We start from the raw sequence: 27,206 nt of genomic DNA on the forward strand, positions 1-27,206 counted from the left end.
TTAATTTCCAACAATTATCATAAAGCTTTTATTTTTATTTGTTTTTTTTTTTGGTTGGTACTTACGTGGTATGATGCCTTGTTCCACCAGCTGGGAGTGGGGTCTTCGCACCATCAATTTCACTTTGAGTGCTGCAGCAGCCGACGAATTAAGCCGAACAATGAGAACCGAGAAGAAAATAAAGAAGAAATAAAAATTTAATGAGTTTATTTCTAGTGTGGAAAACATGGGTAATTATAATTGATGGCAAGGAACACTTGACGGTGGCGGTGGCGGTGGCGGTGGAGAAGGTGAGGGTCGTCAGGTAATTTAATTTCATTTTAACTGTCATTTGTTTGGCAAAGATAATTTTATTTTTTTTATTTTGTCGGTATTGTGTGGTAAAAGTTGTTGGGAGGTTTATTATGTGGCGACCTACGTTGTTGTTGCTTTTGCTTTTGTTGTTGTGGTTAAAACCAAACATCACACAATGTCATATACAATCTCACATCTAAGCCCAAAAATCCATAATGTTTTGAGACTTGTGTTTTGGAAGTTTTACCACAAATTATCTAACAAAGCCCCGCAATAATTGCAGAGAGATTAATATTAAATTTTCGAAGGAAGAAGAGATGAAATAAATTTGAGGCAATTTAAAGATTAATAAATGGGAATTTACGATTGGTGTTAAATACTTCTATAATTAGAACTTATTCATATTGCTACAGAGGGTATTTTATCATTTATATGGTCAAAATGTGTCTCATCAAAGCAACAGTTTTACACCCTAGGCCTCTTTGAACGAAATCCATTTCAGAATATTTGGAGTCGATTTAGCAACGTAGTCTTAGTTAGTTTATCTGTCTGTCTATTTGTGAACGTAATAGCTCACGAAATTATATGGTCTTAACTTGGTACATCGTACTATTTTTAGAAGGAGAAGGACAAAATCAGTCTACTACCTCTTGGTAACACCTCTACAAAAAGGCAATTTTGACCGAAGAAATGGGCCATTTTGTGTCTGTCCATGTCTGAAATTAATATTACAAAGAGCGCGTTAGCTTGTCAGCGGAAATTCCATCTTAGAATTTTAGATTCCTTCCAACAGGTTGTGTAAGGCTTTTTAGTGCTCAAAATGCATAATTTCTTCAGTTTTTATTCTAAACTTCATACATTGTACTAAATTTGCAGAATTCCAAGGTTTTAGATCTTCTTCAAGTTTTCCTTTTTTTGGAAAGCTGAAATGTCTGGGATTCTATAGAGTCGACCTAAAGGGCCGGGGTGGAAAAACAACAAGCTGGCATGAAAACTTGCTGAAGGGCAAAAATTGGGTATAGAGCGAAACCGCAGGGAGTTAATGTTAAGAGGAGCTGAAGGACCATCGTCTATGTATAGACGGACTGAAGGCCCAGCTAGTAGATATAGAGGAACTTAAGAGCCAGAGATTCGATATAGACAAACTGGTGGGATAGGGCCAGCCTGGAAGTTGATATGATCCAAACAGTTCTTATGGGTGCTGAAGAGTGCTATATTTCTCAAAAGCTACCCCAACCTCTGCTGCACTTTGGACACGAATTCTTTGTGTCATATTTGGAAATTTTAGAATTCCTTCTCTATCCCAAAAACCACATTTTGTGGAATTTTGCACATTTCGTACGTTTATAGTATGCATTTCTAAAACCACCTCCTTCTCTCAGACACAGACACCAACAGCTACATCAATATAAAATTTCAGGATTTCGTACAGTTAAAAGTACGCCTTTCACAACAATCTTCAAATTGCAATCTCAGATATCTCAATATCAATATTTCGGGATTCCAGCTCTATGCCTTCATCCAATGACCAATTTCGTACCTCATAGTACTTTTTAGTACAATTATGGCACACATTTACAAAACCCCCTCCCTAACTTAAACACTGACACCATCTGTGATAGTATACATATCAAATTTCAGGATTTCGGTTCTATTCTTTCATCCAAGAACAATCTGTTCACCCAATACCAAATTGTACCAAATATGGTGCTTTTCATGTACTTGTAGTACACATTTCCAAAACCACGTCCATATTCTAATTCCAAATACCAACAGAGACCTTAATATCCAATTTGATGATTCCAGCTCTATTCCTTCATTCAATAACAAATTTGGTACCATACACTACTTTTCGTAGAAATATAGGACACATTTCCGAAAGCACCCCCAAATCTCCATCAGTAATCTAAATATCAAATTTCAAAATTATATATATATCCCTTGACCCAACACCAAATATAGTACCATTGAGTACTTTTCGTACAACTATAGTACACATCTCTAAAAACACCTCCATAAGCAAACCCTAATACCAAATTTCAGATTTCACTATCAATCACTATCTGTTCACCCAATACCAAATTGCACGAAATATAGTACTATTTAGTATACTTAAGTACGCATTTACAAAATATCCTACATAAAACCCAATCCTATCCTCCAACAGTAATCTTAAATCTGAATTTTTAGGATTACAGCCCTATCTTTTCACACAAATCCCAATTGTACCAAATTTAGTGCACATAAATACGTATTTCCTACACTCCACATTTCCAAAACTACCTCCGTACCCCAAAAATACAATCCAATAAAAATCATCTTTCCAAATTTCAGAATTCCATATCTATCGGCCACACCACAATTCCAATTTGTACCAAATTTAGTAACATTTGATACACATAAGTGCGAATGTACAAAGCTTCATATATACCTTAATCCTACTCTCCCACAGCAATCCCGAATCTAAATTTCAGGACTCCACCCCCATTGGTTCACCGAGAAAATATAAATTGAACCAAATTAAGTACCATTTACTAAAACTTAAAACTTACTACATACCTCAATCCTACAATGCAATAGTAATGTTATTTACAAATATCAATATTCCAGCTCAAATCGAAACTGTAACAAATTTAGTACCATTTAGTACTTTTTGTGCACATAAGTCTAAATTTCGAAAACTACCTTCATATCAGAATCCACACTGCGCCAGTAATGTTATTTTCAAATTTCGGGATTCCAGCTCCATCCGTTCCTCCAAATTCAAATTGTACAAAATTTAGTACTGATTTCCACTTCAAATTTCAGGTATTTAGATCGAAGCCTCAGATTTTATTGAACTAATTTTATCCTTGACCAGAAAAATGTCACTATATATTTTCTTGGTAAAAAATGACCGAATATCGGGGGGAGGGGGGTGGGGGGTTCCGTTATATGAGAGCTATACGAAGACGTGAACCTTCATGGCGCATTTTCTGTCTTATGCTGTAGTATCCACTACGAACATCAAATACCAAATTTGAAATAGTTCCGGTAAATAATGTCGCTACAATCATCAAAAATACCGAATATCGGGGGGTACCGGTATATGTAGGCTATACGAAGACGTGGACTTGCACAGACAATTTTCTATCATAGGCTGTAGAATCCATTTCGAACTCCAAATACCAAATTTTAAACAATTCCGGTGAATAATGTCGCTAAAATCATCAAAATACCGAATATAGGGGGGTACCGTTGTATGGGGACTATACGAAGAAGTTGACTTACATGGCCCATTTTTTGTTTTATGCTGTAGTATCTATTACAAACTATAAATATTAATTTTGAAACAATTCTGGTAAATAATGTCGCTAAAATCATTAAAATACCGCATAACGGGAGGTACCGTTATATGGGGGCTATACGAAGACGTGGATCATATGGCCCATTTTCAATACCAAAAGTCCTGCATACATAATACACATTTGAGTAAAATTTTATCAACCTACTTCATTTCGTTCGGAAGCTAGAGTGATTTCAACAGATATTGATAAATCGACATAGTATTTTATGCTAATCAAGAATATATATACTTTCTGGGGTCTAAAATGTATATTTCGAGGTATTACAAACGGAATGACAAACTTAATATACCATTCATACTATGGCGGAGGGTATAAAAAATCATCTACAATTTGCAGCCTCTTTTTTATGGCTTCTGATTTCAACCATACAAAATATGTGACCTACAGTGCAGGGCATAAAATATTTGTATGCGACGAAATTAAGCCAATATTTGTTTATTATCATGTGAAATACATGCATGTGTTTATATATGTTTTTGTCTATGTATATGTGTATTTGATTTTCTGTGTATTTAATACAGTCTGCATATATTGTTATTATATTATTCAAAATTTAATTAGCACAATCACAAAAGAAGGATGAACTCAGCAAGCGTGAAAGTAGATACAGTATTTCCCGCCTTAGTGTTAGCCAAATAAATATATGTTCCATAAAATACCTGGAATTTATTTTGTGTAGACCAGTTTATGCTACACTACTCCCCCTGTTTCGGAAAAATGTCGTATAACTGAAATATAGGTTATTATAACAAATTGTCGATTCTTTAGAATATATGTTTCGCCTCAGGGCAAAAAAAAAAACTAGCTTGTGTAATCATGGAATTTAATTGCTAGTTGAGAGGATAAATTGCCTAACAACTAAAAAACATTTCCATGAATTTCAAATAATATTAGATTGTCCATATAAACGAGAAAATGGAATACCTTTTGTAAATGCGTATACGTTATTCCAAGAATGCAGAGTCACCTGTATGGACCTACCATCATTCACACATTTCCCTTTAATTTGACCAAATTAAACAAATGCTGCATAAGGTAGATATAACCGTATATTTTATGTATGTATGTTTGTAATGAGAACAAAACTCTATCTCTCTCACACACACACACTTATAACTAGTCACTTTGTTCATTCGTAGCCATATCAACATTTGAGATTCGTTGTTGTAAATCATGTTCAGCTTCTGTTGTGTGGCCAGTTTGAGACTGGGGGTGTTGGTTGGCGTATGATTTCGCTGGCATTATTCATACGCCATGATAATGTGTGCGGGTGTGTTGTGGTGCATAAAATATTCATCATACGCCTAATGGCCATGAAACGAGTATTTTATTTCAATTAAAAGTTTGTTTCTTTCACTTCGTTTCCTGTTCCGTTTTCATGTTTTTCCTCCCGATCTGTTGTATTATTAACACTGCTGGCCACAATAAACTAAATTAACAACGAAAATCATAACTGGTTGAGGGGAAAAAGGTACTAAACAAGTCGCCAACATTTGGATCTAATTTCATGGCGGCAATCATGACGACGATTTGGGAAAATGTGTGGGTGTGGAAAATTCGAAGCATCTAAAACTTGAATTTGGAAATTTAGAAGTGAAGAGGCTATTGGTATGAAATGAAGAATCGTCCGGTTTTTCATAACCTTCACAATACTATGGAGGGTGTATTAACTTTGTCATTTCGAAATACTCATGATAGACCCAACAAAGTATTTATATTCTTGATCAACGTAAAATTCTAAGTCGATTTAGCTATGTATCTGTCTGTTCGTCTTTCCGTCTGTTTTAATCACGCTATCTTTCGAACGAATTGAGATAGAAAATTAACATTTTGCCAGTACGTCTAGTAGGTAAGTTCGTAAATGGGTCATATAGTTTCACGTTTTCATATAGTCCCAAAAACGGTAACTCCCAATATTCGTTATTTTAACGAATTTAGCGATATTTTTTATATATAATATAGCCAATGACAAAAATTAAAGATTAAGCTGGGTTTTTGACGTAATGTGTCACGGTGTTGAGAGGAAGATTAGAGGTACAACTCTCTAATTTGGAATGCGAAAACTTATATAGAATCGTCTGAAAACTTATATAGTTCCAAATCTGAACCGATTTTAATACAATTTGACAAATTTGTGTTTAGGCGAAATTCTGTCACATATTTCAAATCTGCATTGAATTGGTGCATCAAATACATAAAATCGGCCGAGAATATGCATTTGGATGTAGCTCCCATCCAAATGTATTTTTGTACCGAATACCGTTACACATTCCAAATTGAAAGATTATATCCGTAACCCATCAAAAGATATGTGCACAAAAAACCTAATATTTTGGAGGTGGCTCTAATTTGGATGCTATATCTCTAGTTTAAGGCGATGCTGTAGTATATTTGGAAATATTAAGGAAAATCTGTTTAGAGTTCAAAAATTAGAAACAAACAATAAAAGTTACAAACATTTTTCTCTTTTAAAAATAAAGAAAATAGTCCTGGAAAATATATTCTTTAAAAACACATAGTCCTTAAAATTAAATTTTTTTAAAAATCATTTGTAGTCATTGAAAAAAAAAAAAACATTTAAAATTCCACATCTATAAGTCAGTTACCTTGAAAAACAAATTTTCAAAACTATAAATTTTTTGGCCAGAAAGTCCTTAAAAATATTGTTCTAAGATCCACGTCTATTGGCTAGAGGATCCATCAAAAAAATCTGAAGTAAAAGCGTTTGTTGGCCAGATAGAGTTTGAAAAAAGTAAAATCATAGTCCCTGCAAAATATTAATCCACGTCTAGTGATTAGGTAGTCATAATAATATTCTTTTAAAGTCTACGTCTATCAGACAAAAACAAACACGTTTCTTAGTCCTTGAAAAAAATGTTCATTAAAAGTCCACATTTTACGAATTGATAGTCGTTGAAAAATATCCAGAAATATCCAGATTTATTGGTCAGAAGTCAATTTTTAGGAGTCAGCATTTACGAGTCAGATATAATCTGAAAAAAATATTCTAAAAATTGAAAAGTTCTATTTACTATTTTTACTATTTTGAAAAGTATTATTTAAAAATTCACGTAAATTTGTCGAAAAGACCTTAAACAAATAAAATATAGTGGCCAGAAGACAGTTTTTTTAAAAAAATATTGTTTTAAAATCCCACGTCTTTATGGATATTCCTTAAACAAATATTCATTAAAATCCCCCTTTTATTGGTTAGAGAGTTTTTGAAAAATATACTTTAAGAGTGCGCGTTCTTAAAAATTTTATTAAAAATTTAAAATTATTGGTCCTTGATCATGTAGTCCTTGCAAAAACGTGGTGGACTCGGACATCCGTCTTACAAAACTAAGAAAGGTTCCAAACTACTGTAAGCTTATGTAGGTAGAACTTCGAAATTAAACAGAAAGATGTTTCGAAGATATCTCACGGCAAATATACTAACCAGGCTTTTAATATACTAACCAAGGATTTTAATACCCAAGAGAAATTTTCCGACCCACCATCAAATTTCGAACCACAATTTTAATTTATATTTCTCGGTTCAAAGACTACTACATGGCGAAGAATAATTCTAAAATTATTCCGCCATAAAATAAAAAAAAATACATTCCTCGAAGACTCCTTCCTGCTCAATTCCAAAACCTGCAATACTCTACTAGTTTTGAAATTTTTTCCGATATTATAAGGGAAAAATCAGTTTATTTATTTATTTTTATTTTATCAGCAACAATTCTTCCCATTACCCAATAATGGATTTACTAATTGTTGGCAATCGTAGCTACCTACAAATCCACCTTCATCGCCACTATTTTTACAAAAACATGTTGCCCAAAATAAGTAGTTATTGTTTGGCGACCGAGAAGCTCGCTCGAATTTAAATAAAGAATGAAACTGACTTGAATTCGGGAACCGAAACAAAATCGAACAAACCTCAATTTTTCCATTTCACTCGAATTGGAGTGAACATTATTTCCTAGTTTTTGTGTGGAAGCAAAATTCGTTCGACATCAAGCAGATCCCACTTTTGCCGTTATTGTATTTCTATGTTATTGTATTTCTATAATTTGATTATTTAAGTTTCAGTATAGGTCCTTGATACGATATAGCTCTCATATAAATGATTTTTCCAATAGCTTTACCGTTCATCTTTATCTCAACAATTGTCGATCTATTTTGAGTATTATCACTATATTTTCCATTCGAATAAAATTTGACTGGTTAATTGTAACAGATAGAAAATCATATTAGAAAAGTATTCAATATTGATACAGGTTTAGACAATAAGGATTGTTGAAAGTAAAATTAAAATTTCGTTTTCTCGTTTCTATAAATCTCATTCTTTTCTCTCCACTTGATGTTTTCGCTAACGAAATATCGGGCCGCTGCATCGTAATAAATCAGCTCTATGAAATTTCACAATTATAAATATCCTGATATCGACTTCAATGTGTGATATGAAAATTATTAACAATATCACAAACTAATTAACCTCATTTAAGATTCGTTCGTGTTTGTATGTTTCACAATTCTCTTATCAATATTTGTTATTGTAAACCGTATGAACAACAACAAAAACACCAATAACAGCAAAGCAAATAAAAACATTAACGTGTATCTACTGGTCACACAAAACCCAACATAATGACACATGGCGGTAACAACAGCTCACCTGCCCCCAGTCAGTGTGGTGGCAGCAGCAATTACAGTATCGAGAAACGAAAAAGCGAAAGGATAGCAGAGCAAAGAAAAACAAACAACACATTTGTGAAGAGCGACCCAAATTAAAGGACACGAACTGAACAATGCATGTGGAGCCATGGCGTGTTGATGCTGTTCTTTTTAATTTTCAAATAAATATCGGAAAGCACGCAATCTTGGTTAATGTAATAATGCAGTGGTGTAGACAAAATTAAGTCTTTAAATAGACTAGGAGGATTTGAGAAATTTGGAGTTAGCACGTCAGGGATTGTAAAGCGTACTTTCGAAAGGAAATTAAGATTTTTCTAGGGGGGTTCGAATGACATTAAAGGGAATGTTTGGTTTGTTATCTTAGGGAGAAATATCATACGCGGTTTCTGTGTGTGCTCAAGCTTGTGGCACTGCAATGGGGAAGGTTGGTAGAGTTTGGCAAGCTAGCACATTCGAGGTAACAGTTGCCTGAGGTGGTCCAACTTGTATAAAAAAAGTATTGTTTCTAAATCTGGTTTTTATAAAGCTATGCTGGGATTAACAACATTTTGAAATAAGCTCAAAATTGTACTGATTTCGAATCGAACAATTATATACCATTTATAAATTTCATATACATCCCAGGTTTCTGGTTGAGTGAATAAGGCAAGTTGTAATGAATCGCTGACTTGTTTTGCAAGCTATGACCGATAAAAATATTGAAAATTGTGACCCTTTGGGGGGGGGGGTGAGGTACCAAAAGGATTACAAAAGGATTATACAGATCGCAATTATGGTCCGATCTTCACAAAATTCAAAATGTAGGTGGGGTTACGGTCAGAATAGAACCCTATTTATTTTGCTATCTAAAATGCTTATATCTCCAGAATGGTTGGAGCGATTTTGACAAATTTTGTAAATTTAGAATGCCCGTTTGGCATAAAAGTAAAAAAAATCACATAAAAAGATGTCAATAACGATGTTAATATAGATTTTGTAGTTTTTTGTGACATTTTTTATTTTTTCATTTTTTTTTTTTATACCCTCAGCCATATGGCTACAGAGGGTATATATCATTTGATACGGCCAAAACGTGCCTAGTCGAAATAACGGTTTTAGACCCTAGGTCTCTTTGGACCAAATCCGTTTCAGAACATTTGGAGTCGATCTAGCGATGTCCGTCCGTCTGTCTGTCTGGCTGGCTGGCTGGTGCGCACGATAACTCTCGAAGGGAGTATCCGATTTGGTCCAAATTGGCTACAACGTAATATTTTTGTCAAACATAGATCGAGTTCGGAGATGGACAATATCGGTCCACTCCTTCTGGTACCTCCCCCACAAAAGGTCCAAATTTTCAAAAAATATATTTTTTTTGCACAGGAAGAGAAAGGATAATCCGATTTTGCTCCAACTTTGCAAATCCTAATATTTGCGTCAGTGCTATGTCTGGTGTGAAAATGGACACCATCGGCCGACTCCTTCTGGTACCTCCCCCACAAAGGGTCAACATTTTAAATAATTACAACTCTCATAAAGTGTGATGTAAGAGTCCGATTGTCTTCAAATTTCACACATCCCAATATTTGTATTAACCCAAGGTCTGGTGTTAAGATGAACAATATCGGTCTACTTCTTCTGGTACCTCCCCCACAAAAGGTCGAAATGTTCAAAAAAATATATTCTTTGCACAGAAAAAGAAAGGATAATCCGAATTTGCTCCAACTTTGCAAATCCTAATATTTGCGTCAGTGCTAGGGCAGGTGTGGAAATGGACAATATCGGTCCACTCCATCAAGTACCTCCCCCACAAATGGTCAAAATTTTGAATAATTACAACTCTCATAAAATGTTATGTAAGAGTCTGACTGTCTTCAAATTTCACACATCCCAATATTTATATTAACCCAAGGTCTTGTGTTAAGATGAACAATATCGGCCCACTCCTTCTGGTACCTCCCCCACAAAAGGTCGAAATTTTCAAAAAAAAAAAAAAACAAATTTTTTGCTCAGAAAGAGAAAGGCTAATCCGAATTTGCGAATCCTAATATTTGCGTCAGTGCTAGGACAGGTGTGAAAATAGACAATATCGGTCCACTCCATCAAGTACCTCCCCCACAAAATATTGAAATTTTGAGTACCCATGAAGCTCATAAATCGCCAAATTAACATCCGATTGGCACATCTGTCGAAATATTTATATCATATTTTGGGTCCGATAGAAAAAGGGCAATATTGGCCCATTCATTCGGGATCTGCTCCATAGAGGGTCAAACGTTTGAATAACCTTAACACTAGTCAAAATATATTTAGATAATCGAACATAGGCTGAGGGTATATCTCTGGCGGCAATACCGACTGATACTTTTTAACTTGTTTTTTTTTTTTGCATGCGATTTTTTCAATTTGACTTATAATATTGAAGTGTATATTTTGTAATATTTTTGCACTTTACAACACAGTTTGGGGTTATTATATACAGATTGCAATTATCGTCCGATCCTCACGAAAATTTTCACAAGGATCGGATTAGGCTCAGAAGGGCTAGGTCTATCGTTTTCAAATATGTCCCAATATATTTAGCGGTTGAAATGGACCAACAATTAAAAATATTCTTGATTTTACAGCCGTTATAAAGGTCACAAATAGAAACCAAAAGACACGAAATCTCGCATGAAGTTAGAGTTAGGACAGAGGATAGAATGGACCACTACTTTTGTGTGAAAAAAATACCAACACTACTTACAGGCGATATTCGAAATACACAAAAGGCGAACTTCTCGCTTTTTTATGCTGATTTCGTGACCAAATATAGCCAAATATCGTAGACAAGAAAATCATATAGATTAGTCTAGATTAGGAGATACAGAGGGGCCTCTTGCTTTTGGAGATGATCGCAAAATATTTAGGGGTTCAAATGGACCAAAAACAGAAAAATGTTCCTGATCACACAATTGAAGCCAATCGACACGCCTGAGAAGAGAGTTAAGGACAGGAAAAAAGTTTAACATTTTGGATGACCATTGGATTATATTCAGCTGTAAATGGACGACAACAACTAACAGCATAACTTCAAAAACGAAATTTCCCAAAATGGATTTGGACATAAGGGGGGCTTCTATCATATTGTGGTGTTGTAGGGTATCACATAGTCGGCCCCGCGCAACTTTAGCCTTTTCTTACTTGTTTTTAAATGTTATTGAATGACAGCAAAAAACATTGGGAAATAGTATCAAATTTTAGTATAAGTTTAGATTTGTTCGAATTGGTCATGTTTGGCACGAATTATGGCCTCCAAACGGCCAAGATATTTCGTTGGGTTTTGGGATAGACAGGGAATTCTGAAATTTGGTATCGAGCCCACTGTTGGTTTCCTGGGCATACATGTGGAGACGTTGAAATAGTTTTTGAGCGTAAAATTGGATGAGGTCCTTTGTGAAATGGTTTTTCTAATATCCTCCTCGGCAAAATTCATTATGAAAGACTTTGAAGACTTTTTGGTGTAAAAGGAAACATTTTCTTCTCATTTTTCCGAGAAAAGAAAAAATTTGAATAATATATAACAAGTAAAAAAACCAAATTTTTAATACCCTCCACCTTAGGGTAAAAGAAACATTAGAAGAAATGTGGCAAAAACCATTAAAATGCCGAATATCGGGAGGTACCGTTATATGGGGGCTACACCAAAACGTGGACCTATAATTACAATGTTCCGCCACACGAACTAGGACCCATTATGACCCACAAATACCAATTTTTAAACAAATCAGTGAAAAAATGTGGCAAAACCATTAAAATGCCGAATATCGGGAGGTACCGTTATATGGGGGCTACACCAAAACGTGGACCTATAATTACAATGTTCCGCCACACGAACTAGGACCCATTATGACCCACAAATACCAATTTTTAGACAAATCAGTGAAAAAATGTGGCAAAAAAACTAAAATACCGAATATTGGGAGGTACCTTTATATGGGGGCTATACCAGAACGTGGACCTATACATGCAATGTTTTGCCACACGCTCAGGGACCCGTTATGACCTACAAATACCAATTTCCAGACAAATCCGTAAAAAAATGTGGCATAAATCATCAAAATACCGAATATGGGGAGGTACCGTTATATGGGGACTATACCAGAACGTGGACAGATATATCTCATTTTCAATACCAATCATCCTAGACACAATGCAAATAGCTCTGCTAAATTTTGGCGCTCTACGTCAAATAATGTGGGCTGTATCGTGATTTCAACAGACAGACGGACAGACAGACAAACAGACAGACAGACAGACAGACGGACAGACAGACAGACGGACATCGTTAAATCGACTTGTGCTTTTCCAGCCAAATATAAAGAAATCTCACCATCACGCGTGAATTCCAAGACGAATAACTTTTTTTCTGGAAAATTCTCACCAAAATGCTTTTGTACGCTTGTAAACAATATAATGAGCTATCACTGGAATAATTTTAACAGCTGTCGGAGGAGTGGCTCAGAAATGATAGCAGTCTGAAGTTGGTTGCATTCTTATCATCTTACGCTGTATATTTTTTAAATTAAGATTTTTCCAGGATTTTCGTATGGCATTACCAAGTTCGCTAGGGGGATTGGAAATTGACAGGACCACGTAGCGGACGGTACCTTGGATGGGGGTCTCAAGTCTAACAACTTTTTTATTTTTCTTCTCAGTCTTCGAGCATTACTCAACATTGAAAAGTCCTTTGAACGAATTTAATCTCTAATTACCTACTCAACATTTCTATGTAAAGCAGTTTTGCATTTAGAATGTCCATTTCTCTTCAATCTATTGCCTTTGGCAATTACACCATAAATCGCTTAATGATTTCCCAAGAAAAACTACTCTAAATAGACATGCTTCTACCAATCAAACATGGAAATCGACAGAAACATTTGATGCTCTGGTGATGCCTGTCAATTCTAATGAAACCACATGCAAACATAAAACTGGACCACTTTTAGACCATCAAACCATACGCACATTTCGCGGAGATTTTTGGAGACCGGTCTACAACTGGTTGTGGCCATACTTAATTGTTGTTCTCTAGAACTACATTTGACATGGGCATTAACAGTTAACAGCCTAAATATTATAACCATATAGAAAAGGCTAAATGTTCATTCATGTTGTGCATTGGAAAATCCTGTGGAATGAATTATTCCTGCAGAACAGTCAAACATGGCTATAAGGACAGCTATATAAATTTTGCCAACAACAAACACCAGTTTATTTTTTTCGAAGGGGATTTTCCCTTCACACCTCTTTAACATGTTGTACCAAATCTATGTTGGTTTACGACATGTCCTACTCAGGTTTGACTGTGGCAACCTTCACATAATGTCTTCCTAATTATATATTTGCATTGAAAGAGTATACAATCGATTAGCTGACTGACTGATGGCTGATAGTGTGGGCGAATAAATGAAAATAAAGATGGATCGATGGACGGACTGCTGACGGATGACAGATGGCAGACAGTGCATTATTTGCTAATGTGAAAGTAATTATTTCGCGTAGAAGAAAAAGTAAACACCTGCTAGTGGCATTAGTTCCGTTGAGTTTGAGGTCGCAAAACTTCGAAATATAAATGGGATGAGTGTGAAGTTATTATTTCTCAAATAATGAAAACCCATGTATAGTTCTCCAAGGTCAATTCCCATCTGCAACCATTGGATAATCACACAATCGCCTGGCTTTATTTTATATAACCATATCCATTTAAAATGGATTAAAAAATGTTTGGTTAGGTACCAGAAGGGATGGTCCCTTCTATCCGTTCTTGATACCAGATATTGTGTTGGTAAAAGAATTCGGATTTGTGAAATTTGAAGACAATGGTACACTTATTTCACATTTTATAACAGAGACGATTGTTCAAAATTGTGACCCTTTGTGGGGGAGGTACCTTAAGGAGCGAACCTATATATCCCATTTCCACACTACATCCTGCGTTGAAGAAAATATTAAGATGTGCGAAATTTGAAGACAATCGACCTCTTATTTCATAATTTATAAGAGTTAAAAATACTTAAAATGTTGAGTGTGTCGATATATTCAATTTTCATACCTGACGTGGTACTGATACAAATATTAAGAACTGAAAAGTTTGAACAAAATTGGATAATCCTTTATTGTTTCTACGAGGTAAATTATTTTCTGTGAAAATGTGACCTTTTGGGCGAGAGATACCAGAAGGATACCATCTGTGAACTCAATCTAAGTATGATAATAATATTACGATGTACAAAGTTTGGATCAAATCGGATACTCCTTCGAGAGTTATCGTGCGCACCAGCCAGCCAGACGGACGGACGTACATTGCTAGATCGACTGCAAACGTCCTGAAACTGATTTGATCCAAAGAGACCTAGGGTCTTAAACCGTTATTTCGATAAAGCACGTTTTGGCCGCGTGGAATGATATATAACCTCCTCTCTAGCCATATGGCTGAGGGTATAAAACGACACTTCCCTGCCCTATTTTGGTCGACCCCGAATGTACACTTTGAAAACGCTGATGCACATGTCTCATAGTTCTAGCGCTACTTTCATAATCTACTTGGTTTTGCTTGTAATTATTTTTTTTTGTCGCCGTGTTTCTTTGCAAGATGTTGATCGTTTTAGGAGGGAGGTTTACCTTACCTTATACCCGAGGGTATAATTAAGTTTCCGCATGGGTGGATTATTCGAAAATCATTAAAATTGTTAGCTGTCTCTCTTTTACTCTCTCTCTCTCTCTCTCTCTCTCTCTCTCTTATTGCTGCTATTTTCTTCTTTGTCGTTTTTCTCAATTCATCTCTCAGTCTCTCGTTTCCCCTATCCCAGTCCCTGTCTTCCTTACCCTTACCATATTGGGAGCCCCCATCCTCCATAATATTATATTATTATATTAAGTATGTCATTCCGTTCGTAACACCTCCAAATATACATTTTAGATCAGCATAAAATTCTATGTCCGCCTGACCGTCTATGGAAATCACTCTAGCATCCACATGAAATGAAGTAGATTGGTAGAATGTTTCTCAAATTAAGTTTGCAGGATTTTTATACCGCCCACCATTCTATGTCATTCCGTTTGTAACTCCTCGAAATAATCATATCAGACCCAATAAAGTATATATATTCTGAATCAGCGTAAAATTCTAAGTAGTATGTATAGCGATGTCCGTCTGTTTGTCTGTTGTAATCACGCTATCTTTCGAACGAATTGAGATAGGAGACTAAAATGTTGCATACATGCATAGTTTACCAGTAGGCAGGTTAAGTTCGTAAATGTGTCATGTAGGTTCACGTTTTCATATAGCCCCCTTATAACGGTACATCCCGATATTTGGTATTTTGATGATTTTAGCGACATTATTCACCGAAATTTTTTCAAATTTGGTATTTGAAGTTTGTAGTGGATACTAAGTAGCCTAAGACAGAAAATTGTCTATGCAGGTCCACATCTTCGTATAGCCCCCATATAACGGTACCTCTCTATATTCTGTATTTTGATGATTTTAGCGTCATTATTCACCGGAATTGTTTAAAATTTGGCATTTGAAGTTCGTTATGGATAAATTTGTCAGAAATTTGTCTATGCAGGTCCACGTCGTCGTATAGCGCTCCTCCCAATATCCGGTATTTTAATGATTTTAGCGACATTATTAACCGGAGTAGTTTCAAATTACGTATTTAGAGTTCGTAATGGGAACTGCAGCCAGTTACAGAAAATTGTCTATGCAGGTCCAGGTCTTCGTATAGGCCCCATATATCAGTACCTCCCGATATTCGGTATTTTGACGATTTTAAAAACAATACTCACCGAAATGGTTTGAGATGTCGTATTTGAAGTTCGTAATGGAAGCTACAGCCTGTGACAGAAAATTGTCTATGCAGGTCCAGGTCTTCATATATAACGGTGCATCCCCATATACGGGATTTTATGGTAATGGTTATATTATGGTAATGGCTTATAACAAACAATGCCTATATAGGTCCACGTCGTATAGACCCCAATATAACGGCCACATTCGGTAATTTTAAGATTTTAACAGAATTTTTAATGGATTTTATTTTTCGACAATTTTCAAATTTGTTCCAAATGGTAGAGGGTATTCAGGGTAGAGGCCCGGCCGAACTTAATGCTTTTTAACTTGTTGGTATTGAAAATAGAATATATATGATGGTGCATGTTTTGCTATAGGCCACATGCATCGGCATATTTATGGATCTTTGTTTTTTTGCCGTAAATTGAGAGGTATCGTTCTTAGTATGTAGGAAAAAAAACCTTGCAGAGAACTGTCCATAGAGGTACAAGTATAGTATCCATAAAACTGTACCTCCGCATATTCCGTTTTTTGATGATTTTTACCACATCTTTTCACCCTCAATTGCTTTAAATTTAGTATTTAGAGCTCTATTACAGAAAATTTTCGGAACAGATCGACATCTTCGTATAGCCCCCATATAAATGTACCTCGTTGTATTCGTTACTTTGCCGATATTAGAATTATCTCAATCCTGGTGTTTAGAGTAATAGGCACCACTTTTTCTGTCAGATAATTGGCTCTAGAGGTCTTTGTTTTCATATTGCCCCAACTATAACAGCAGATATTCGGAATTCCGAAAATTATAGCGTAATTTTTCAATGGATTTTTTTTTTACATTTTGCTAGTTCCTTCCGAATGGTGGAAGGTATTAAAAATTCGGCCCGATCGAACTTTGCTGTTTTTTTTTTTTTTGTATTTTTTTCCTCTAGCTCTGTAAAGGGCAGGTCAAAGCTAAACAAACTATATTTTCACGCACTTTGGATATCCCATTACCTATAAATGAAAAAAGGGGCATTGTTTCCTATTTATATATTGAGATTATTTCTCTCATTTTTTTCTTTATATGGCTGAAAATTTAAAAACAACTTTTAAAAATTGACAAGTAAAAAAGCTGTAAGTTCGGCCGGGCCGAACTTTGAATACTCTCCACCATTTGGAACGAATTTGGCTATTCTCAAAAACAATAAAATCCGTTAACAATTCTGTTAAAATCTTAAAAATGCCTGATGTAGCAGCTATATTAGGGTCTATACGACAATATGGACCTGCTTAGGTAACATTTGTCATAAGCCATAACAATATTCAAATGCGAAACTTAAAAAAATCGTTAATCATCAAAATAGCGAATATCGGGAAGTACCGTTATATGGGAGCTATACGAAGACGTAGACCGGCACAGACAATTTTCTGTCTTAGGCTGTAGTATCCATTACGAACTTCAAATACCAAATTTGAAACAAAGTTGGTGAATATTGTCGCTAAAATCATCAAGATACCAGATATCGGGAGGTACCCTTATATGAGGGCTATACGAAGACGTGGACCGGCACAGACAATTTTCTGTTCTAGGCTATAGTATCTATTACAAACTTCAAATAACAAATTTGAAACAATTCCGGTGAATAATGTCGCTTAAATCACCAATATACCAAACAAAGAGAGGTACCATTATATGGGGGCTATACCAAAACATGGACCTACATGACTCACTTCCAATACCAAAAGTCCTGCAGACATAAAATACATTTGAGTAAAATTTTATCAATCTACTTCAATTCGTTCGGAAGCTAGTGTGATTTCCACAAACGGACAGAGGGATAGACGGACATCGCTAAATCGACATAGAATTTTATGCTGATCAAGAATATATATATACTTTATATTTCGAGGTGTTACAAACGGAATGACAAACTTAATGTTGAGTATAATAAAATTGTATTTTGAAAACGCATTCTGTTATTAAATACTTTTTCTGAAATTCACTCTTATTTTGGAATCATTTGTTTACGAAGGGAAAATTTTATAAATTCGGCAATTTTTCAAAATTTTGTGCTCTTTGAAAAATTAAGATTGCCAATTTCTGAAAAAGTCTCACAGACTCAAAGAACTAGTGAGCGAAGTTCTATATTATTGAAATTACAGATGTAATACAAAACGATAAAGCCTTACATTGCCTTTTTGATCGCATGGAAGCCCATGTAACTTAACGACAATTTTGCTAAACAGCCCACTTGGCAGAACATAGTTAGGCCGGCACAAGCCGAATGGTAATAAAACCACCCATTCAAAAAAGGACAATGTCGCATTTAATATTGCCAACTGTTTGTTTGTCTTTCACATGACGATGATGATGAGATTGGCCATTTAATGATGGATACATGATGAACATAACCACAACAACACAGCCCGGTTGTTGCAGGAGTATGTGTGTGTATGTTTGTAGCAATTGGTATACTTTGTCCCTGGTAGTACATGCCAAAGGATATAAAAATAAAAACCGACCGAGTAATAAACTTTTAATATGATAATAATTTGCATGATTACACTTTTATTGTCAACATGGTTCGCTCTAAACGAGTGCCATTTTCAGTTAATAAATCCAATTTAGTTGTGTGGCTTCCTAAGTATTTTATTGGTTGGCCAGGATATATAAATCATACATTAATTATTAATTACTAAAGAATTGTTAATGACAGAGTTTCAAGCATGACACAAGTAATGACATGACATGACAGGACACAAGAGAAAGGAAATAATCAATGGTGAGACCTTTTCAAAGGATGTGTGGCGAGTAGGCTATGTTGACAAAGATATACTAGACACCAAATTATCCCAATTAAAATCGCTCTACCATAAACTATGCTAAAAAGGTTATAAAGAAAGGTATTTCTACTACCTAAATCAGTTTTTACCCTTTGTGAGGTACCAGAAGGGGATGGCAGATAAATATTTACAAAAAAAATTTGATGTGTGAAATTTGAAGAGAGTTGGATGCTTATTTCGCTTTCTTTGAGCGTTTTGTTTCTTAAAATCTTGAACGCTATATGTGGGAGGTACCAGAAGGAATGGCCCGATCTCTATGATCTTTATAACAAATCTTGTGTTGATGGAAATATTGATATGTGCCAAGTCTGAATACAATCAGATGTTAATTTCGCGTCTTACGAAGTTCACGAATATTCAAAATTTTGAACCTTTGTGGGGGACATACCAGAAGGGGGGACTGATAGATTCCATCTTTATAGAAGACCTTGTGTTAATGAAAATATTGTGATGTGTGTAATTTGAAGATAATCGGACACTTACATCACATTTTGTAAGAGTTATAATTATTCGAAATTTTGACCCATTGCGGGGGAGCTACTTGATGGAGAGGACCGATATTGTTCATTTTCGCACCTGACCTGGCAGATATTAAGATTCGCAAAGTTGGAGCAAAGTCGGATTATTCCTCACTTTCTATGCAGTAAAAATTGAAAATGTTGACATTTTGTGTGGGAGGTACCATATCTGAAATCAATCTCAGATCGACTCAAAATATCCTGAAACGGATTTGGTCCAAAGAGGCACGTTTGGCCGCATCAAATGATATATAGCATCTCTAGCAATATGGCTGAAGGTATAAAAATTCACGTCTAAAGGCCTTTCATCCCTAAGGGCAAGAGAAGATCCCTTAAATAATAATTTAAAAATCCATAACTAAAAAGAGTTTTAAAAAAATTAATATCAAAACCCACGCTTAAAGACCTCAGAAGATTTATTAAGAATTCATTTAAAAATCAGGATCCTTAAAATATTCATTTAAAAATCCACGTCTAAAGACCTCAGAAGATTTATTAAGAATTCATTTAAAAATCAGGATCCTTAAAATATTCATTTAAAAATCCACGTCTAAAGACCTCAGGAGATCCTTTAAAAATTCATTTAAAAATAAGATCCTTTAAGAAAATCAGAAGATCCTTTAAAAATGCATTTAAAAACCACGCCTAAAGACTTTAGAAGATCCTTTAAAAATTCATTTTAAAAATCCACGCCTAAAGACCTCAGAAGATCTTTTAAAAATTAATTTAAAAATCCACGACTAAAGATTGTAGAAGATCCTTTAATAATTAATTTAAAAATCCACGCCTTAAGACCTCAGGAGATCCTTTAAAAGTTATTTTAAAAATCGACGCCTAATAGCTTGAGAAGATCCTTTAAAAGTTCATTTCAAAAATCCACTCCTAAAGTCCACTGGAGATCCTTTAATAATTATTTTAAAATCCACGCCTTAAGACCTCAGGAGATCCTTTAAAAGTTATTTTAAAAATCGACGCCTAATAGCTTGAGAAGATCCTTTAAAAGTTCATTTCAAAATCCACTCCTAAAGTCCTCTGGAGATCCTTTAATAATTAATTTAAAAATCCACGCCTTAAGACCTCAGGAGATCCCTTAAAAATTAATTTAAAAATCAAGATTCTTTAAGAAAATCAGAAGATCCTTTAAAAATTCATTTAAAAATCCACAACTAAAGACCTCAGGAAATCCTTTGAAAATTATTTAAAAATCCACGTCTGAAGACCTCAGGAAATCCTTTGAAAATTCATTTAAAAATCCACGCCTAAAGACCTCAGGAAATCCTTTGAAAATTCATTTAAAAATCCACGTCTAAAGACCTCAGGAAATCCTTTGAAAATTCATTTAAAAATTCACGTCTAAAGACCTCAGGAAATCCTTTGAAAATTCATTTAAAAATCCACGTCTAAAGACCTCAGGAAATCCTTTGAAAATTCATTTAAAAATCCACGCCTAAATACCTCAGGTAATTCTTTGAAAATACATTTAAAAATCAACGCCTAAATACCTCAGGAAATTCTTTGAAAATTCATTTAAAAATCCACACCTAAAGACCTCAGCAGATCCTTTCAGAATTCATTTAAAAATCCACGCCCAAAGGCCTCAGAAGATCGTTAAAAAGTTCATTAAAAAATCCACACCTAAAGACCTCACCTTTAAAAATGCATTTAAAAACCACGCCTAAGGACCTCAGAAGATCCTTTGAAAATTCATTTAAAAAATCCACGCCTAAAGACATCAGAAGATCTTTTAAAAATTAATTTAAAAATCCACGACTAAAGACTGTAGAAGATCCTTTAATAATTAATTTAAAAATCCACGCCTTAAGACCTCAAGAGATCCTTGACGCCTAATAGCTTGATTAGATCCTTTAAAAGTTCATTTCAAAATCCACTCCTAAAGACCTCTGGAGATCCTTTGAAAATACATCTAAAAATTTACGCTTAAAAACCTTTGGAGATCCTTTGAAAATTAATTAAAAATCCATGCCTAAAGACCTCAGGAAATCCTTTGAAAATTCATTTAAAAATCCACACCTAAAGACCTCAGCAGATCCTTTCGGAATTCATTTAAAAATCCACGCCCAAAGACTTTAGAAGATCCTTTAAAAATTCATTTAAAAATCCACGCCTTAAAGAAATCCTTCCAACATTCCTAGGATATCATTTAAAAATCCTATTTTAATTTCCATTAAATTTTTTTAATTTAAAAATTTGCACAATGCTCCTTTGATTATTCTGGAGAAATAATTTATTCTCCTGAATTAAAAATTTCCACCGAAAAAATCAATTTAAAAATTCTCATCTGTATTCACCCCCTGCCCCTCGCATTTGTTGAATGTGCCAAGAAGTCAGTAGATTATCTGATATCGATAGATGATGTATCTCTTAATTGGACGTTTATTTCAGAATTAAACAAACGAAATGATTTAATTGTTGACCTTGTATTTTCACATTTCCCATCCTTGCTTTCGATGATATTTCGTATTTCATAGTGTGCCAGGATGGGTATGTGTGTGTCTGTGTATGTTGACTTATAATAAACTTTACTAAACCATAAGGAACAGCTCACAAAAAACTGCTAAGGATTTGGTTGCTTTTGTACTTGTTTATGAATGTATCAACTTGATAAGAACTAACACAAACACACACACACACACACAGATGAGTGAACACCACACACATACACACACACACAAAAGGAAATATCCGAAACAATGGTAAACAAGAGTAGATAAACAAAATTGAACGGAAACGAAAGTCTTGTAGCTGAAAGTCGTAAGACCATGTTCAGCATTTTGTTAAATGTCTATATCAAGGATCATGATAAGGAACTTGAAGGACTCGAGCAAACAATGCTCTTAGTTTTAGCCAACCATAAAGCAAACAGAGTAGCAGCAAAAAGAAAAACAAAACGAAACGAAACCATGTACAATATATTCTACTGTAAGTCTGATGTAGTTTTTCCTAGCCATTGTTGCGAAATATGTTCTCAAGTTTCCTGTAATCAAAATGCTGTGCGGCGGAGAGAGAGAGAACTCAGTCTTGAAGTCAACTATTTTCTATGAAAAAATATTAGATACCATCATCCGATTATTCACAAAAATGACCCTTCAAAACATGCCAAGTCTGATTTGTTTGCTTGTTTTTTTTTCTTCTTCGAAGTCTTCAGTCGAATGTCAAACCGGACATTTCCGAACATTTGATTTTGTATAACTTATATAGCTTATATTTGTTACTAATTACAATTGGTAATGGAGAGCAACAAAACTAACAACCTAAATGTCCCCCAAATACTTCAGTGAACACACGCACTCACTCACATATCATATTCAATTAGACCCAAAATGGCAAGGGATATTAAGCATAGTGATACAAGGATCTTCTGAGGTCTTTAGGCGTAGATTTTTAAATGAATTTTCAAGGATCTTTGAGGTCTGTAGGAGTGGTTTTTTATATGAATTTCAAAGGATCTTCTCAGGAATGAATTTTTAAAGCATCTTCCAAGGTCTTTGGGTTTGGATTTTTAAATTAATTTTTAAAGGATCATCTGAGGAATGAATTTTCAAAGGATCTTCTGAGGTCTTTAGGCTTGGATTTTTAAATTATTTTTTAAAGGATCGCCTAAGGTCTTGTAAGGCATGGATTTTTATATAAATTTTAAAAAATCTTCTAAGGTCTTGTAAGGCTTTGATTTTTAAATAATTTTTTAAAGGATCTCCTAAGGTCTTGTAAGGCATGAATTTTTAAAGGATCTATTGAGGTCTTTGGAAATGGATTTTCAAAGGATCTTCTGAGATATTTAGGCGTGGATTTTTAAATGAATTATCAAAGGATTTCCTTAAGTATTTAGACGCGGATTTTTAAATGAATTTTCAAAGGATTTCCTGAGGTATTTAGGCGTGGATTTTAAATGAATTTTCAAAGGATTTCCTGAGGTATTTAGGCGTGGATTTTTAAATGAATTTTCAAAGGATTTCCTGAGGTATTTAGGCGTGAATTTTTAAATGAATTTTCAAAGGATTTCCTGAGGTATTTAGGCGTGAATTTTTAAATGAATTTTCAAAGGATTTCCTGAGGTATTTAGGCGTGGATTGTTAAATGAATTTTCAAATGATTTCCTGAGGTATTTAGGCGTGGATTGTTCAATGAATTTTCAAATGATTTCCTGAGGTATTTAGGCGTGGATTGTTCAATGAATTTTCAAAGGATCTTCTGAGGTATTTAGGCGTGGATTTTTAAATTAATTTTCAAATGATTTCCTGAGGAATTTAGACACGGATTTTTAAATGAATTTTCAAATGATTTCCTGAGGTATTTAGACGCGGATTTTTAAATGAATTTTCAAAGGATTTCCTGAGGTATTTAGACGCGGATTTTTAAATGAATTTTCAAAGGATCTTCTGAGGTCTTTAGGCGTAGATTTTTAAATGATTTTTCAAAGGATCTTCTGAGGTCTTTAGGCGTAGATTTTTAAATGAATTTTCAAAGGATCTTTTGAGGTCTGTAGGAGTGGATTTTTATATGAATTTTCAAAGGATCTTCTCAGGAATGAATTTTTAATGCATCTTCCAAGGTTGCGAAATATGTTCTCAAGTTTCATGTAATCAAAATGTTGTGCGGCGGAGAGAGAGAGAGAACTCAGTCTTGAAGTCAACTATTTTCTATGAAAAAATATTAGATACCATCATCCGATTTATTCACAAAAATGACCCTTCAAAACATGCCAAGTCTGATTTGTTTGCTTGTTTTTTTTTTTTTCTTCTTCGAAGTCTTCAGTCGAATGTCAAACCGGACATTTCCGAACATTTGATTTTGTATAACTTATATAGCTTATATTTGTTACTAATTACAATTGGTAATGGAGAGCAACAAAACTAACAACCTAAATGTCCCCCAAATACTTCAGTGAACACACGCACTCACTCACATATCATATTCAATTAGACCCAAAATGGCAAGGGATATTAAGCATAGTGATACAAGGATCTTCTGAGGTCTTTAGGCGTAGATTTTTAAATGAATTTTCAAAGGATCTTTTGAGGTCTGTAGGAGTGGTTTTTTATATGAATTTTCAAAGGATCTTCTCAGGAATGAATTTTTAAAGCATCTTCCAAGGTCTTTGGGTTTGGATTTTTAAATTAATTTTTAAAGGATCATCCGAGGAATGAATTTTCAAAGGATCTTCTGAGGTCTTTAGGCTTGGAATTTTAAATTATTTTTAAAGGATCTCCTAAGGTCTTGTAAGGCATGGATTTTTAAATAAATTTTTAAAAAATCTTCTAAGGTCTTGTAAGGCTTCGATTTTTAAATAAATTTTTAAAAGATCTCCTTAGGTCTTGTATGGCATGAATTTTTAAATGAATTTTTAAAGGATCTATTGAGGTCTTTGGAAATGGATTTTCAAATAAATTTGTAAAGGATCTTTTGAAGTTTTAGGTGTGGGTTTTAAAGGATCTTCTGAGGTCTTTAGCCGTAGATTTTTAGATACATTTTTAATACATCTTTTGCGTTTTTAGAGGTGGATTTTAAAAAAATCTTCTTAGGTTTTTGTGCGCGGCTTTTAGAATTAATATTCAGGTCGGCTCTGATAAGACATCCACTCTTCTATTGTTTTTCTGGTCTTTCGTGAGAAGACCTTCTGGCTATTCTCCTTTCGTCTTCTATGAAAACATCTTCTCGTTTTCTATAAGAAGGCCTTCTGAGAAGACTATCGCCTTCTCGCGAGAAGACCTTCTGGTCGTTTATGAGAAGACCAGAAGAAGACCGTCTGCTCTTTTATGTGAAGAAACCTTTGAAGAAACGTCTTGCCTTATAAGGGAAGACGACCTTATGGTCTTTTATACGAAAGGCCGAATTATTTTTCTGCTAAAAGATCTCTGTTCTTTTGTGACAGGACCTAGGAGAACACCAATTGCTCTTCTATGAGAAGATCTATCATCTGGTGTCCTTTATACGCTTCAAAATTACCCTCGACCTCTACTTCACTTTAGCTTGGGAATTCATGTGAAAACTTACATTCTTTGTTTTTATCCATTTGTGGCTGCAGGGGACTGGAATCGACAATTGCCTTGGGCGGCGATTGCCGTGGATCATAAAAATCGGAATTTGTGGCGTCATCACTGCTGCTGATGCCTCCTCCCAGAAATGATGCATTTAAACGTTGTTCGCCTGCAAAGAAAAAAACCACACACACACAAACATACAAGTCATAAATTAATAAAAAATCCTCCACTCCTCGAAGATTGTTCAACTACTTACCCTCTGACATATCGTCGTAGGCTTCCTGTAATAATATGACGTCTTGAAATGTCTGCTCAAAGGCTGCCTTGCCACTGAGATGGGTGGCGTTCAATAGGCCGTTGCACGAAGAATCCGATATAAGTTCGAACGTTGTTGCCGAACCGGGTGATGAGAATGTTGCAAGTAACGAACCACCACTGAGGCTATGCAATGATGGTGATTTTGGAATTACACGGGTAATTGTTGTCGCTCCCACAGCGCTGGGTATGTGGGCGGGTAGGGGTGGTGCCACAGGTGTTGGTGTCGGTGTCGATACTGTGGTTATGGGTTTCAGAGTGACACTATTGACGGTTGCACCTGCTGCTGTTGTTGTTGTCACGGTTATGCTGGCGCTTGGCAACGATTTGGCAAGTGTGGAGGTGTTGTTGGAGATTTTCGGTGTCTTTATTGGAGGATTTGAGGATTTTTTCGTTGAGACTGTGGTGGAGACCGATGCCTTCGATTTGCTGGCTGCTGACGAAGACAAAGATGAGCAGGACGTGGAGGATGACGACGAGCAGGACGAAGAGGATGACGATGAGGACGACGACGAAGACGACGATGAACTGGAAGATGATGATGAATGGTTGGATTTGTTTATCAAAATTGGTGGCTTAGAGTTGGAAATAGTTTGACTAACACCACCACTAACGTTGTTTGTTGCTGCTACTACTACTCCTGCGTTATTTCCTCCCACCACTACTACTTGTTGCTGCTGTTGTTGGCGTTGGTGGCTTGTGGAGCTTTGGGAATTTTTCGATGAGATCGTTGAATGTGAATTACCCGAACAGTTAGAGGTCACACTTGATGCTGGCGATGCTGACGAAGATGACAGGGAAGAACAGGCGTTGGCTAGCAGACTGGTCCCGTTCAACTGATGCAAATGGAGTGTATTTTGGTTGCTAAGAAAATTATGATGACCCGTGGATGACGACGAGGTATGCAAATAACCGCCGCTCGTATCAATCGTTATGGGGGTCACACAAATTGTATTATTCAGCAGATTTATGCTGCCGCTGGGTGTGATGTTGTTGCGGTTGGCGTTCGATGTGGCGGTAGTCGTGGTGATGGTAAGACCGTTGATGTTATTGCCGTTGATAATTTTATTCACGTGGTTGTTGCTGGTGTTATTCTTATTGGTATTGTTGAGGATACTCGGATAGTGATAGCTGTGATGGTTACGCCGATAATTGCTGTTGATGGTAATGGTATTGTTGTTGTAGTTATATGTCTTCGTGCGATTTATGTGATTGGCTGTAGTGGTCAAAAGTTTGGTGGCGGCACTACTGCAGCTACCGCTGCTGTTACCGACAACCGTTGTTGTGCCAATGGCACCTGTCGACGTCTGCTGAAACCAACTGGGGAAACTGCCCTTGAGCGTGTCAATAAGATCCTGATCGAGCGTTAAACGCCACGATGCAGGCCCGTCCACGCCGTGCGTAGACT

General features: G+C 35.4%; 1 protein-coding gene across 1 annotated transcript; it reads right to left on the reverse strand.

Annotated features, from left to right (window-relative positions):
• LOC131802693 (uncharacterized protein DDB_G0271670-like) lies at positions 1-27,206 on the reverse strand (the record flags this gene model as incomplete). Its single annotated transcript, XM_059123097.1, has 3 exons — positions 1-131; positions 25,497-25,649; positions 25,740-27,206. Coding segments are annotated over 3 exons (1,751 nt in total), but the record flags the coding sequence as incomplete, so codon positions are not given.

This window comes from Musca domestica, unplaced genomic scaffold (genome assembly GCF_030504385.1).
Source record: "Musca domestica strain aabys unplaced genomic scaffold, Musca_domestica.polishedcontigs.V.1.1 220, whole genome shotgun sequence".
In the NCBI taxonomy this organism is placed as follows: Eukaryota; Metazoa; Arthropoda; class Insecta; order Diptera; family Muscidae; genus Musca; species Musca domestica.